This window comes from Muntiacus reevesi, chromosome 2 (genome assembly GCF_963930625.1).
Source record: "Muntiacus reevesi chromosome 2, mMunRee1.1, whole genome shotgun sequence".
In the NCBI taxonomy this organism is placed as follows: Eukaryota; Metazoa; Chordata; class Mammalia; order Artiodactyla; family Cervidae; genus Muntiacus; species Muntiacus reevesi.
The window spans coordinates 165,621,730-165,635,707 of NC_089250.1; the positions used below are offsets into that span (position 1 = coordinate 165,621,730).

At 57.3% G+C, this 13,978-nt stretch overlaps 1 protein-coding gene across 1 annotated transcript in view; it reads right to left on the reverse strand.

Moving 5' to 3' along the window:
* Positions 1-13,978, reverse strand: part of FAM53B (family with sequence similarity 53 member B) — a 111,968-nt gene that overhangs the window by 49,103 nt on the left and 48,887 nt on the right. The window contains exon 4 of the mRNA XM_065923504.1: positions 5,978-6,756. Within this exon, the coding sequence (XP_065779576.1) occupies positions 5,978-6,756 (779 nt within the window). The remainder of the gene's footprint in view (positions 1-5,977; positions 6,757-13,978) is intronic.

Here is a 13,978-nt window from a genome sequence, read left to right on the forward strand (position 1 = left end):
CGGAGGCTTACGGCAGTGACCCGCCCAAGGGCACCAAGAGCTCAAACAAGGGGTGGAATGGGGAGCCAAGCCCCCCCGACCCCAGAGCGCATCGCTTCACCCCCATGCCCTCTGAGTCCCGTGAGCATGTGCCACCTGGGAAGGGCACCCGGGGGTGGATCGCCGCACGGGAAGAGCCCCGAACCCGGCCTTCCCAGCCTCCTCCAGAGCGCCACGCGACCTTGGGCGGCTCATCAACTCTTCCCTGACTCTCAAGCGAGGGGTGGACAAGGGCAGAGGTGGCGTATCAACTAGCAGTGGCTGCGAAGACCGCTGCGGGGGTAGATTCTAGATGGCCTGTGAGTTCAACCAGAGGGACTGCCTGCCTGCCTGGCGACGCCCGTCCTGGGCACAGAAGGGGATGCAACCCTGAGCATCCGTGGCTCTGACAGCCCAGGTCTCAAGGGCCCTCTTCCTCTGTTCAGGCCCAGGCTGTTCCCTCATCAGAAGCAACTATTCCTATGCATCCTCAGTGCGTTTTGGCTTGGCTTAAAAAAAAAAAAATTTGGCCACACCATGCGGCTGGCAGGATCTTAGCTCCCTGGCCAGGGATTGAACCTAGGCCATGGCAGAGAAAGTACCAAATCCTAACCACCGGACTGCCAGGGAATTCCCAGGTCTTAACTCTTATTTAGTGTCTATTTCATCTCAGTTGGAATTCCAGGGCTTCCCATGACTGTTCCCCTAAGATCTTCGCACCCGTTCGCGTTCCACGTTGCAGAGGGCGACCCACCTCTGAATCCCTCTGCCTGCCATCCGCAGGGTTCCCCAGGCTGTCGGGAAGGGTGCTAAGGGTGCAATGTGGCAGGAAGCTGGAGTCGGGGAGGTGGCCACCCCTGGCAGAGGGGGACAGAGGGCCGCAAAGGTCTGGGCAACCAGGCCTGGGGCCAGGGACCCTGCCAAGAGAAAGCACAGCTGGCCTGCAGCTGCCAGGCGGCCCGAGCAAGAAGGGAGTGCGGCTGGCGGGGTGAGGGCCACCCCTCGGGGAAGGCGGTCCCACCGCACACAGAGGACGGGCAGGGGGCCGGCCAGGAGCCGCCTCGCCCAGGGACCCTGTCGGCAGAGCGGCACGAGCTATCGACGCGCCTCTGAGATGACCCTTCCGGAGACTTCCCGCATCAAGCCCTCCCCCGTCAGAGCCCACGCGGCCCTGGCCGACCGCCCCTCCTGGACCTGTCTGCGGGCCACGGCTCTCAGCGTAGCTTCCAACTCAGGCTTCTTTCTTACCCCAAACTGCCCCCTGGCCAGCTTTCACAGGCCCCTCCAACATCTGCTAACACAACAGTTGCTGCCTGTTCAGAGGCCTGCGCTGGGAGGTGCGGGGCCGCAGTGTGTGGGCAGCTGCGATCAATCAAAGCTCTGTTCCAACCCCCGGACCCCTCCTCGCAAGCATCTCCCTTCTGTCGGAGGCACTGTGAGAAATAAAATTTGTTGCTCTTTCAAGATGACCAGCTTGGACTTAAAAAACACGGCAGACCCACCCAGGGCACGGCGTTCGGCGGGTCATCTTTAACTGTTGCTTTTAAATGGCAAGCCCGCTCCCGGATTCTTGCCTGGAGAATCCCACGGACAGAGGAGCCTGGCAGGCCATGGTCAGTGGGGTCACAGAGAGTCGGACACGACGGAAGCGACTAAGCACGCTCGCGTACCTGATCCAGGTCTGAGTGGCCACGTGCAGCCCAGGGCTTGCTGGGAGTCAACCAATGCTGGGCGGTCAAACTAGGTTTCAAAAAGAGCAGGAGCTAAGAATCATGTCAGCGAAAGTCCTGCTAATAAACAACTCACGTGTTCAGGCTGGGCCCTGCCCTCCTTGGCACACACTGCCATTTTGAAAAGGGAGGCTGAGGCTTCATATAAAACGCCAGGCGAGAGGGGCGGGAGGAAAGCAGCTCAGGGAGGTCAAGGAAAGGGTCAGACCTGGCTCGGAGAAGGCAGGACTGACCCTTGGGCCGCCTCTGAGCGTCTCGCTCTGTGGACCGAGCGGTTGCAACTGCAGTTCCAGGGAGCGAGGGCCTGTCGGGGCCAGGTCCTTGCGTCATCCTCCCCCCCAGGGCCTCTTCCCTGCAGTCACCCTCCCCCACTCGGGACCGGCTCCCCTGCCCAAGAGCGGGACATGTAGGTTTGAAGCAGCAGAGACACGCGGATATGTATGGTTGAGTCACCTTGCCGTGCGCAGGAGACGAGCACAACGCTGTTAATTGGCGAGACTCCAATACAAAATAAAAAGTGAAAAAAATTATATTCAGAATTTTAAAAAAAGAAGCAGCAAAGACAGTTTGAAAGCAATTGCTAACCACCCTGCACCCCCCACCGGCCCCCACCGCTTTGGGAGCCAACCACCGTTGCCGCCAGCTGGATGGCTGTGCCCGGACCCCGGCTGGGTGGGCAGGGGCGCCTGGCGGGCTCCCGCAGTCCCCTCCACCCTGGTTCCATGGGTGACAGACGCGAGACGAGGATGCTCGCGACGACCCGCCTCCTCAGGCAGGTGGCGATTCGGACTCTGCCCCCATCTCACGACCCCTGGCCCCCCTCGCAGAGCCACTGCAGGCGGAGCGCAGCTGCAGGCCAGGCCTCCTTCCCATTTCCAGAAGCCGAGGGTGAGGCAAGAAGAGGAACCGACAAGAAGAAGGGAGTGGCCAGGACGGAAGGTGGGGGTGAAAACAGAAGGAACGAGATTGACGAATGAAGAGGGGAGTCTGCAGAACATCGCCCTCGGGGCCGGTTTCTGCCTCTGGAGATGCCCAGAGCAAGCCCTGGGACCCCCCATGACGGTGGTCAGCATCCGTCAGCTCCCCGGGGGGAGGGGGGCCAGAGCACAGGTGATGGACGTGTAGACGGAGACACACACGTGTGTTGACAGATAATCAGAAACACACAGACCTTTATACACAGACCTCCATGCATAAGCTACACACAAACATACGCGGATACATCTACTCAACACATATACACACATACACATGAGCACACACGTGATTTCCTGTTCCTCCCAGCAGTCCTACGTTGATGGCGGGGCTCAGCACGGTATTTATGTTCTATACAGAAATGTGAAGCGCTTTTCCCGGGGCCGCCAGCCTCCTGCCCCATCTGTGAGACTATCTGATTTGTCAATGTCCCCCCCACCCCCCAAGTGAGGACCTAAAGGTGAACATCGCGCTCCAGAAGGGCCTGTTTCCAGGGGGCCTGGGAGGGTCCTGGCCCGAGATCACACCTACCCTCCCGCCCTAGGCTTCCAGCTGAGAGCCCGCCCCTCGGAGCGGGGCCCACCCAACAGCTCCCTGGCTCCCCCTGGGTACAAGGTAGCCCAGGACCTCAGAGCGTTTGGTCTCTCCGCCTACCTGCCTCTCTCGGGGTCTCTGCCTGGTCCTTTTTCCACCAGCAGTCTGGAGAGGCTCCAGGGTGTCCCTGGGGGCTTACATACAGACCCCAGGGGAAGTCCCAGCCCCGGTCAGTGCCGCTGGGGGGGCCACGGCTTCTCAGAGCTGCCCGTCATCCCAGAGATTCTGACCAAAGCGCATTCGCTTTGCACCTGTAGGCCGAGTGGCTCAGGCTCCTGGGCCCAGAGCCCACGTACACAGGGGGTCCTGGAAGACGGTGCTCCCCTGGAATCCCTCCCGCCAGGTAGACGAACGTACAAACCAAGATCCAAAGACCCACAAGAGGGTCTGAGGTCCAGCAGAGGAAACGACAGCAGGACATGCCAACCCTTGGCACAGGACACCCTCCCCACCGCCGCGCAGACCTGCTCGCTCCCCAGGGGCTACTGGTGCGGGGAAGCCCACGCGGAGGACAGGGTCTGGGGGCAGGAAGGCCCGCGCTCACAGGGGACAGGGCACTGGGTCCTACATGCTCCAGACTGCATCCAAGGCTCTTCAGATGCACAGAGGCGGCCCTGGGCCTGGCTTTTTGAGGCTCCCGGAGGAGCAAGGCCCATTTTCCAGGGCCACGAATCATCTGGTGGGGGAGTCACAGCAGGCGCCACCCCACAGTAAGAGGGCCGGCTGGGTCCAGAGGATTGGTGGGGGGCGGCTCAGGCCCAGCCATCTCCAGGCCTCTGGCCGAAGCCCTTAGGCCCACGTACCCTCCCAGAGGCCCCTTCTCTGCTTTCCCCGGACTCTGCCCTCCCCAGGCCTCAGCTGGGGAAAGACAGGAGGACAGAGGGCAGCCTCCTCAGGATCTTGGAGGCCTGTCTGGAGCCGATGAAGCAATCTATACATCTGGGCACGGCCCCACCGAGCAATGTATTTTTAAACGGTTTCTACCCAAGTGAGGGCGGGAAATGTCTCCAACGATGCCCGTGGTGTTATTCCAACTTGTGGCCAGTAAAATATAATAATACGTGTATATTGTTTTTATTACCTATCTAGCTTATTAGCTAATAAAATAAGCTCAGCATTAAAAATTTAACTGAAGCTGTTTTATCGCACCCAGAACTCGTGGCTCTGGATTTTCTTCAGGAGTTTTCTTTGCCCAAATCTGTCACCTTTCCAGCGTTTTTACCTATTTATGTTTCTCCAGGAAGGAAAATTCCACTTGCCTGTCCAACCTGAACGAACATGTTAGACCGCTGACCAGCTCAGACACACCTGGAGCGGTGATAGGGAGGAAGGGAAAGTGGTGATGGGAGGGCTGGGGCAGGGGTCCCGCCGGGTCCTCCCCTCGGGTCTTCCCCAAGCGATCCCCATGGGCACAGAGAAAGGGGGCCACCGCCCGCTGACCCAGAGCCAGGGCCTGGGCTCTCAGACAAAGGTGGCCAGAAAGACTGGACCCAGGGACCAGGTGGGGGCTCTGGACCAGAGATACCTGCCTCCCCTCTTTTTTGGGGGAGTGGGGATCTGTAGGTTGGGATGGAGGACTAAGGGAGAGAGGAGGAAACGCCATCAGCAGAAGCTGTATTTTTCATTCTCAGCTGAAAGGAGTCCTGGCGAAAAGGCAGCGCTGGCCACTGAAGGAAGGCAGTGAGGCCCGCCTGGAAAGGGGTGAACACGTCAAGCCTGCCCATCTGGACGTGGCCACATGCTCACGAGAAAGGCCAACCTCTCACCGCCAAGCTGCTCTCCATTCCCTCAAGCCCAGCCACAACTGATACTCACATAATAGGACTAGAAAAGATGAGGCTCCAACCGTGGCTCTGAGCACCCCCTGGACACAGAACCCACCGTACGCATCTGTCCGTGAGGGGCCAGCCCTGCTCCTGGGCCTCACCATCACACTCTGACCCTCGGGACTCCCCAGTGAGGACCGATGCAGGCAGCTCTCAGGCTTGGAGACTGTTCTGACGATGGTGTACTAACTCCAAGTTCAGCTCATTCAAACCAACACCCAAGACCAAGCACGAGGGTGGCCAGGGCTCTGAGACACAGAGGATGACACGCGAGCGACAGGACACGTGGCCAGAGGCCGCACCTACAGGGACAGCGAGGATGATCGCCGCTTCTGGCTGGATGCACGCTTTCGGCAGCTCGATCACAAGAGTGCGTGCCTCCCCTGTTCTCTGGTCCTCTGAAACTGTCACTCGCAGCCCTGACCTCGGGATCAGCATGATCTGAGTGACGTTAAACCCCTGCCTGTGCGAGCAGTTCCTACGGCAGCTGTGGGGACGGGGGCTCCTGGAGGAGGCCCCTGAGAAGGGCCAGGAGGGTACCCCCAGCGTCTATGAGGCTGCGCCTGCCTCGTCCCAGCTCTCTGCTCCTACACTGCTAGCACCGGGAGAGAGCTTTTCTGCTTTGCAATGGAGATGGCTTTAAAAGGGAGGTGTGATTTCATCTTTCATCACATCAGATTTTAAGAACGAGCGAATGAACCCGCTTCCTGGCCCTCTTCGACGCGGGCACCTGCCCTTGCCCGGGCTGGACCGGGAGCCGGGCAGGCTCCGAGACGCCCCTGCTGGCTTCCGCAGCGCCTCCCCGGGGCGGGGGTGTGGGGGGGGAGCTCTTACCTGTGCCATCTTGGCAAGGTCCAGGGAGGGCCTCTGCTCCTGCGCCTCCTCGGGGCGTCGCCGCTTGATGCCCACCTTCTTGTCGTTAAGGACGCAGGGCTGGGAGCGGCTGCGGGCCAGCCCCCCCGAGCGCCTGGCCGGCTCCGGCGTCGAGGCTGGGGTGCTGCTGGCTGAGGGCGGGCAGTACTCCGCGAAGGAGAACTGCTCGTGTGAGCAGGACAGGGAGCGCTGCATGTCCAGCCGGCCGCCGCCCACGGGGCTCGCCGCGGGGCCCCAGAGGTCGCCCGCCTGTCCACAGGTGGCCGGGCTCGGCGTCCCCGGGCCAGGCGGGCCGCTGGGCCGCGGGTGAAGTCCCGCCGGGTCGTAGGGCGAGGAGAGCGCGTTGGCGCGGGACGGGAGGCTGAAGCTGGAGCTCCGCTGCATCGTGCTGAACCCGTTGGAGTAGCGCTGCACGCTGCCCCCACTGTAGCAGCGCCTCTTCTCCACCGGCGTCCAGACTTTGGACCCCAAGGGCCTCCACGACGTCCGGCAGCTGGCCATCTCGTCCGAGAAGGACAGAGACCGGCACTGGCGCTTGCTGGGGGGCGCGGACGGGTGCCCGTTGCGGTCGCTGAGGCTGAGGTCTTTGATCAGGTTGGTGACTGCGCAGGCGGTGGCCGCCTCCCGCTGCCACAGGGCGCCGTCCTGGCACTTGTCCGGCAGGCACTCCCAGATGCTGGCGCGCGGCTGGTCGATCTGAAGGGGGCACTTCCTGTCCAGGTCTCGCCATCTGTCATTTTCTGGTTCGGAAGTGACAAAAAAAGAGAGAGAAACGGGGCTTTGAGAAGGGCCTTCGCACCGGTCCTCTCTCCCTCACCGAGAACCCGTTTTAAACAGGAGGTTAGAGACAGAAAGGCCCTTAAAAAAGCCATCCAGTCCGGCCTCGCTTTACAGACGAGAAGCTGAGGCTCAGAGGGACGGACGTGAGTCCCGCGGTGCTGAGTCAGAAGCGGGGCAGCCCCAGGACTCCTGACATGCTTTTCTTTCCAACATACCGCACTGCCTCCCAGGCTAAGTCACTTCAGTCGCAGCCGACTCTTTGCCGCCCCATGAACCCGTAGCCCGCCAGGCTCCTCTGTCCCTGGGATTCTCCAGGCAAGGATACGGAGGAGCGTTGCCATGCCCTCCTCCAGGGGGTCTTCCCGACCCATGGATCGAACCCACGTCTCCTGCGGCTCCTGCATTGCAGGCGGAATCTTTACCGCTGAGCCAGGAGGGAAGCCCTAGGCTCCCAGGACAGCCTGAAGTACTACTGTTCACCACAAAGGCCTCTCATCCTCTAGCAGGGAAACCACCTTGCCCGGCCCCTGCCCTGGCTGGCAGCAGAGCAGGGATAACGGTGCCTGCTACGTCCCGTCTCAGGGTTCTCTGCTCCGGGGCTGGGACTTGACGGCCTGGGGGAAGACCACGACCAAAGGTGAGGCTGTTGGGACCCCCAGAGTGGCTGGTGGCTGGAGGTACTGCCAGGTTAGTTGACGTGAGCTCCATCTTTAAAATCAAGGCAGACAATAGAAACGGGATACTTACTGATTTACATCCCCTCCACCAAAATGCTCCACAGCCAACCACAACAACAGCTGCCAATCACTGAGGACTCTGCCTGTGTTCACTTGCTAAAATCCAGGACAAGGTTGCTAAAGTCCACAGAAGCAAGTTTTGGGGTGCAGAGAGACCTAAGTGTACAATTTAAACCTACATGTCGGGTCTCTCCTTGAACGCACGGACAAACAAGCCAACGCTGCTAGGAACTATGGAATCAGGCCCTGTGCTAGGAATTCGAGGAGCTCAAAGACAAATCTGACATGGTTCTTGTATTCAAGCTAACAATACAAAAGCAGAGTTAAGAAATATGCTGTGCTGCTGGGAATCAACGTGTTAACATGTTTCTGTTTTTCTCTAATCGCCACATCTTCATAAACTCTGCAAACGTGAACACAGAGAAGTATGGTTTGAGTCAGTCAATCAGTAGAAGAAGTAAAACCTGAAATGACAGTCAGCAGGTATTTCACGCACGCCGATTCTCAGCACTGCAATCAACTACTGTGCAAACCCCGTGGGTGGTGGGTGTAACCTGCACAGTGCCCCGCATGGCCACCATCGCTGCCCAGATGGGGAGACCCAGGCTTGGGGAGGTGCGGTAAGTGGCCCCGAAGTCACACCTAACAGGTGAAGAGATGCACACTCAGGCTGGCCCGACCCAAAGCCCTCTGCCCTCTTCACTGCACAGTGGCACTGAGGCGCCCGCAGGGAATCCCACCTCGGCCCTGCCCTCAAGGAATCTACCAGTCGTGCAAGATCAGCCACCGCTCAGGAAACTGTGACATCACCTACAGGAGTGCAGCAAGGACTGGAGGACCATCTCCTCAAAGGGCCCGAGAGACGCACCAGAGGCAGGGACTGAGCCCATGTTGAACGTCACGATCAGCAGCTGCTTGTTGGGGGAGCGTCATGAGCCAGGGGAAAAGCCAAAGGGGTTCAATGTGTGCTCTTTCCTGCGGGCCCGTTATGCAGCCACAGGACTCAGAGCCTGAGGGGCTGGGACCCAGGGCAGGGGACGTGCATAAGTTGTCCAGAGGCTATTCCCATGTGTAGGAGGGGCCATGGTCCTTAGAAGTTAGAGATGCAGGAGAGAGACCTGCCTAGTCAGACCAACCGGGAACAAAGCAGGACCGATGCGAACTGTCCAATTCATCTCACCTCTGAAATCTGCCTGGACCCTGGTGCATGGCGAGTCTCGATACATGTTTCTTTAAACCAAGTTGACAGAGCATTACCAAAATTTACCTTTTTGCAAATAGCATTTACTTTGTTCCAAATGGGCTTCCCAGGTGGTGCTAGTGGTAAAGAACCCGCATGACAATGCAGGAGACATAAAGAGAAATAGGTTCGATCCCTGGGTCAGAAAGATCCCCTGGAGAAGGAAATGGCAACCCACTCTAGTATTCTTGCCTAGAGAATTCCTTGGACAAAGGAGTCTGGAGGGCTGTAGTCCACAGGGTCGCAAAGAGTCGGACACAACTGAAGCAACTTAGCATGCATTGTTCAAAATAGGTCTTCATTATATACTATTCCTCAAGTAGTCACCATTCTTTTTAAAAAAGTTTAATTTGACATTTATCAACAGTTGAAAGTTCAGTAAACTAATAGTAAAATTTAAAAAAAAGTACAAACTAACATTGACTGAGTCATGATCATCTCTGATTGAGAAGAAAACTTTTCCTCCAAAAAAGAGTGGCGATTTCTATGATGATGTTCTTCAAAATGACATGCTGCTGCTGCTGCCAAGTCACTTCAGTCGTGTCTGACTCTGTGCGACCCCATAGACGGCAGCCCACCAGGCTCCCCCGTCCCTGGGATTCTCCAGGCAAGAGCACTGGAGTGGGTTGCCATTTCCTTCTCCAGTGCATGAAAGTGAAAAGTGAAAGTGAAGACGCTTAGTTGTGTCCGACTTTTCGCAACCCCAGGGACTGCAGCCTACCAGGCTCCTCCGTCCATGGGATTTTCCAGGCAAGAGTATTGGAGTGGGGTGCCGTTGCCTCCTCTGCAAAATGACATGAGTGACAGCAAAATGATAAACACAACTAAAAAGGTCCTATGGGGGAGAGGGGTGGTTAAATAAAGCATCAAGGAATAACATGGAACGTGAAAAAAGCGGTTTCAAAGAATATTAATGATGTGGGGAAATGTTAACGATGTAATACTAAACATAAAGAAAGAGGACATAAAACCATAGAGATAGCGTGACTCCCCTTTAGTAAAACACATACGTTGTACGGGAAGATAAAAAGGAAAACATGCCAACATGTTCACAGACGATTGGCAGAGAGCTGGTTGATTTTTCTCCTTTTCGTTTCTTGGAGTTTCTACATTTTCTGTAAGGACAAATATGTGGGGGTCCGGGGACTAGGACCCCCGTCCTCCTTTGGGTTCGTTCCTTCAGTCTTTCAGGAAGTCCTCACCGAACAACGCTTGCCACGGACTTCTCTTTCGGGACAAGGCAGTGAGGTGCCAGGCGGGCCAGTGGCCGGCTAAGGAGGGAACCAAGGAGCCAGCCAAGGGCGGTGAAGACTCCAAGATGGCCTCACCACGGCCTCAGCTTGAGGAGCCAGGAGCCCACAAGAGACGGTCTCTCACACAGGCCCTGGGAGACCCGGGAAGTCAAGGAGAGGGGTTCTGTCCTCAGAAGACACCACATTCTGCTCCCCTTTTACTTCACCAGCCTGAAATTTTCCCATCTCTGGAAAACCATGGGAGAAGGAGAAGGTAGAGGAGCCAGCTAGGCATGGACAATCTGTCTCTCTCGTTCATCGGGGCCCTTCGTTCTGCAGTGACCACCTGTGATCTCGCTGCTTCCTGACTGGATGCCTCGGGTCTCCCCAGGCCAGTCCCATCTCCTCTCTCTCTCTCTCCAGAGAACTTTCTGAGGCCCACACGTGTTCACGGTCCATCCCCTGCAGCAGCTTCCCATGGCAAACACCCCAGCCTGGCGTCCAGGCTCTGTCTGTGTGTTCTCCCCAGGAGGCCCGCACTGCGGGCGCCAAACCTCCCGTCACAGCACAAGTCAGACAGGAATCAGGGAGAGCAAGACATTCCTTGAAAATCCCTGAAACAGCCCTTGAGGTCCACTCCTCCTGGTTTCATGTCCACAGCCCTGAAGAGCCCATAAAACTACAGCTTAAAGATCTGTCCTGGGTGTTCATTGGAAGGACTAATGTTGAAGCTGAAACTTCAATACTTTGGCCACCTGATGCAAAGAGCTGACTCATTGGAAAAGATCCTGATGCTGGGAAAGATTGAGGGCAGGTGGAGAAGGGGATGACAGAGGATGAGATGGTTGGACGGCATCACCGACTCAATGGACATGGGTTTGGGTGGACTCCGGGAGTTGGTGATGGACAGGGAGGCCTGGCGTGCTATGGTTCATGGGGTCGCAAAGAGCCGGACAGGACGGAGTGACTAAACTGAACTGAACTGAATAGAGCAACTGCAGGAATGAGTGCAACTAGCGTCTCCGTACAGAGGGGTATGCATACGATTTTTGTGGTTGTCGCTGTTTTGTTATTTATCTTTGGCTGTGTTGGGTATTCACTGAGGTGTGCAGGCTCAGCAATCGTGGGGCACGGGGCTCAGCTGCCCCGCAGCAGGTGGGATCGTAGTTCCCTGACCAAGGATCAAACCCGTGTCCCCTGCGTTGGAAGGCAGATTCCTAATCACTGGACCACCAGGGAAGTCCCCCATATGATTTGTTTTGAATTTAACTCTCAAATCCCCAGTGGGAACTGGCGTTGGGTGGCTAATTCGGACACGTTCCTAGCCCCGCCACAGGAACTACTCCTGTTTTAAAGAGTAAGCCTCTATAGGAACTTAACACATAAAATGTCTCTTAGGGAGGATTCACAGAGTCAGTTCTCAGCTCAGTCCACTGGTGAAATGTGGGTGCCACATGACCACCGTGGATCTGCAGCTCCTCCTCCAAGGAGGGAGGAGACCCAGGATGTTATTTTCCTGCCTGTAGCCTCCCACCAGCCTCTTCCTCCCCATGGAAGAGCCAACTCAAACATCGCCTCCTCTGCAGGTCCACCCCTTCCCACACAAGCCTATGGGAACCCGCAGCGCCTTGCCTAAACTTTCAGTCACGGGTCTCACGGCAACTGAACCTTAGTTATCTGTTTACGCGTCTGTTTTGTCTGCTGAGCTACAAGTTCCAGAGGGCAGTCCCGGCCTGATGTTCCCGCGCCCAGCACAGGGCTTGGCACACAGCAGACCTCAGCTGGTGTGGGGTGGAGGGAGGGAAGGGTGATACAGGGCAGATAAACGCTACACGGCACACCGTGGGTGTTCACTTGGTCTCGCTTACCCCTTGTCCCTGGCACAGGGAACCAACTGTCCCTTGGCCGAACAGGTCTGACCTGGGCTATGCCATGAATTCCCCACCCCACTGGGGCCAGGGATGGTCGTGTATGGAACTAACTGGGACGCTGGCTGGCCCGGCAGCGGCCATGGCGCTTTGAAAAGACAAAGCCCTGCCCAAGTCTGAGCTCTTGCTACTGTGCGTCAACACCAGCCAGGTGGCTACTTGTTCTGTCTGCGGAGCAGATAATATTTTAATTGTTTCTATCTTTATCACTTCAAGAAGTACAACATAAAGAAAAGTAAAAACAATCGAGGCTATGTTTAGCCCGTGTGTTTTCCCCCTTCGCTCAGGGAACAGAAGGCGATTTGCTGGGTCAGGTCACCAAACAAAAGAAACAGGAATAGAAGCTAATTTTTAATGGCAAACCGCCCTGAGCGCTGGGCACGCTGTCACGTTGTACAGAAGGCCTCGGGAAGGCTCCAAGGAGAGGACACCGGACGCCCCCGCCCCTCCATTCAACACCGTCTCTGCACAAACAACTGTAACTCTTTCAACAGCGATGATGGCCGTGGCCACGGGGAGTCCGCTGAGCCGGAGGACTTGGTGTGGTGGGAAGGCTGTGGACCTGGGTTCGAACCTCAGCTCTGCAGGTGACTTCACCTCTCCGAGTCTCGGTTTCTTCATCTATAGAATGAGGGGACTGATTGTAACCTCTGCACAGAGCTCCCCTGAGAACGGAACCGTCAGCTCACACAGGGCCCGCGAGGACAGGACAGGCTCAAGAGACAGCAGCGTGACCACGACCACACTGCAGGCGGCTCGGGAAGTGGAGCCCCAGCCCTCCCGCGTGGGGTGTGTCTGGAACGGGGACCTGGGTGTAAGGGTTTCAGGAGCACCAGAGGGGTATCTGCTGGGGATGTTAGAATGCAGATTCCCAGGCCCAGTCCCCGCCGTGATACCCAGAACCTCTCGGGGCAGGAACCTGCCTTTTAATAAACTCCTCGGGTTATTTTCACATGAAGGAGTTGAGAACCACTCTTTGAGACTGCAGGCTGCAGAGGGGCCTGGGTGTCTTTCAAACACCTCCCTGGAGGCCCAGTCAGACCATGCAGCCACACCAGGAAGCTTCTGCAGGGTGGACCATGCCAGTCTCTACAAGCCTGCGTTCAGAACATCACTGAACGCTGGCTTTGTTTGTGGCAACAAGAGAAGGCAGAGTTATGGAGAAGGATGACTTTGCCCTTAAGAGTACCTTGAGGTCCCCTTTTCACAGGACAGGGGTGGGGACCCCAAGTTGCACAGGGTGTTCTGGATGCAGAGCCAATGGGAAAGGCCTGAGAGGCCGACAGTTCCCGTGACGGGACTAGTGGGAGGCACCCCACCCCGCCGAGACGCGCCATGGCCGGCGGCTTCTCAGGGACGGTCCGAGTACCAAGCCCCCAGCGGACACGGTGTAGGCCGAGGACAGTGGCCCCGGCCGCTTAAGTTCTCGGTGGCCCCATAACTTGCAACCCTCAGGGGCAGCTCAGCTTTCTCCATCTCCCTGCTGGGCCAATCTTCACAAGTTTGAGGTTTATACACGGGAGTGAGTGTGTGGGTGTGTGTGCAGGATACACACGCCCGGGGCTTTTTCTACGGAGGGTGGGGGCCAACCACACACACACACAAATCACACAAGCCATCTAGCTCCCTCACAGACAGACTTGACCAGCTGACCTCCAAGGGACCTTCCTAAGCTGAGACTCCACGACTGAGCCTGAAGTTTCTGGGAAGCACAGAAGAAGCTGACGGCCGCACCTGGGGGAGAGGAGCTCAGGTCCCCCCCACCCCGCAACGCACACACACACTCCCAGGCTTTGGTCTGGAGAGCCCTTGACTGCAGAGCACAGAGGCTACTGCGTGCGCGGCTCTCCGAGCTCAGAGAAAGAAAACACCCAGAGGAACACAAATAGCATGTGACCTCAAATGTTCTTGTTTCCATTTCTGCCCTTAAACTTGGGAGGGAAACTCCCAGGGGGCCCAGATTCTTAGTGGGCTACAAGCCTTCATATTATGTTCACAAGACAGCCTGGGATATCTTCATGGCGTGTTTGGAGGCCGCTCTATGG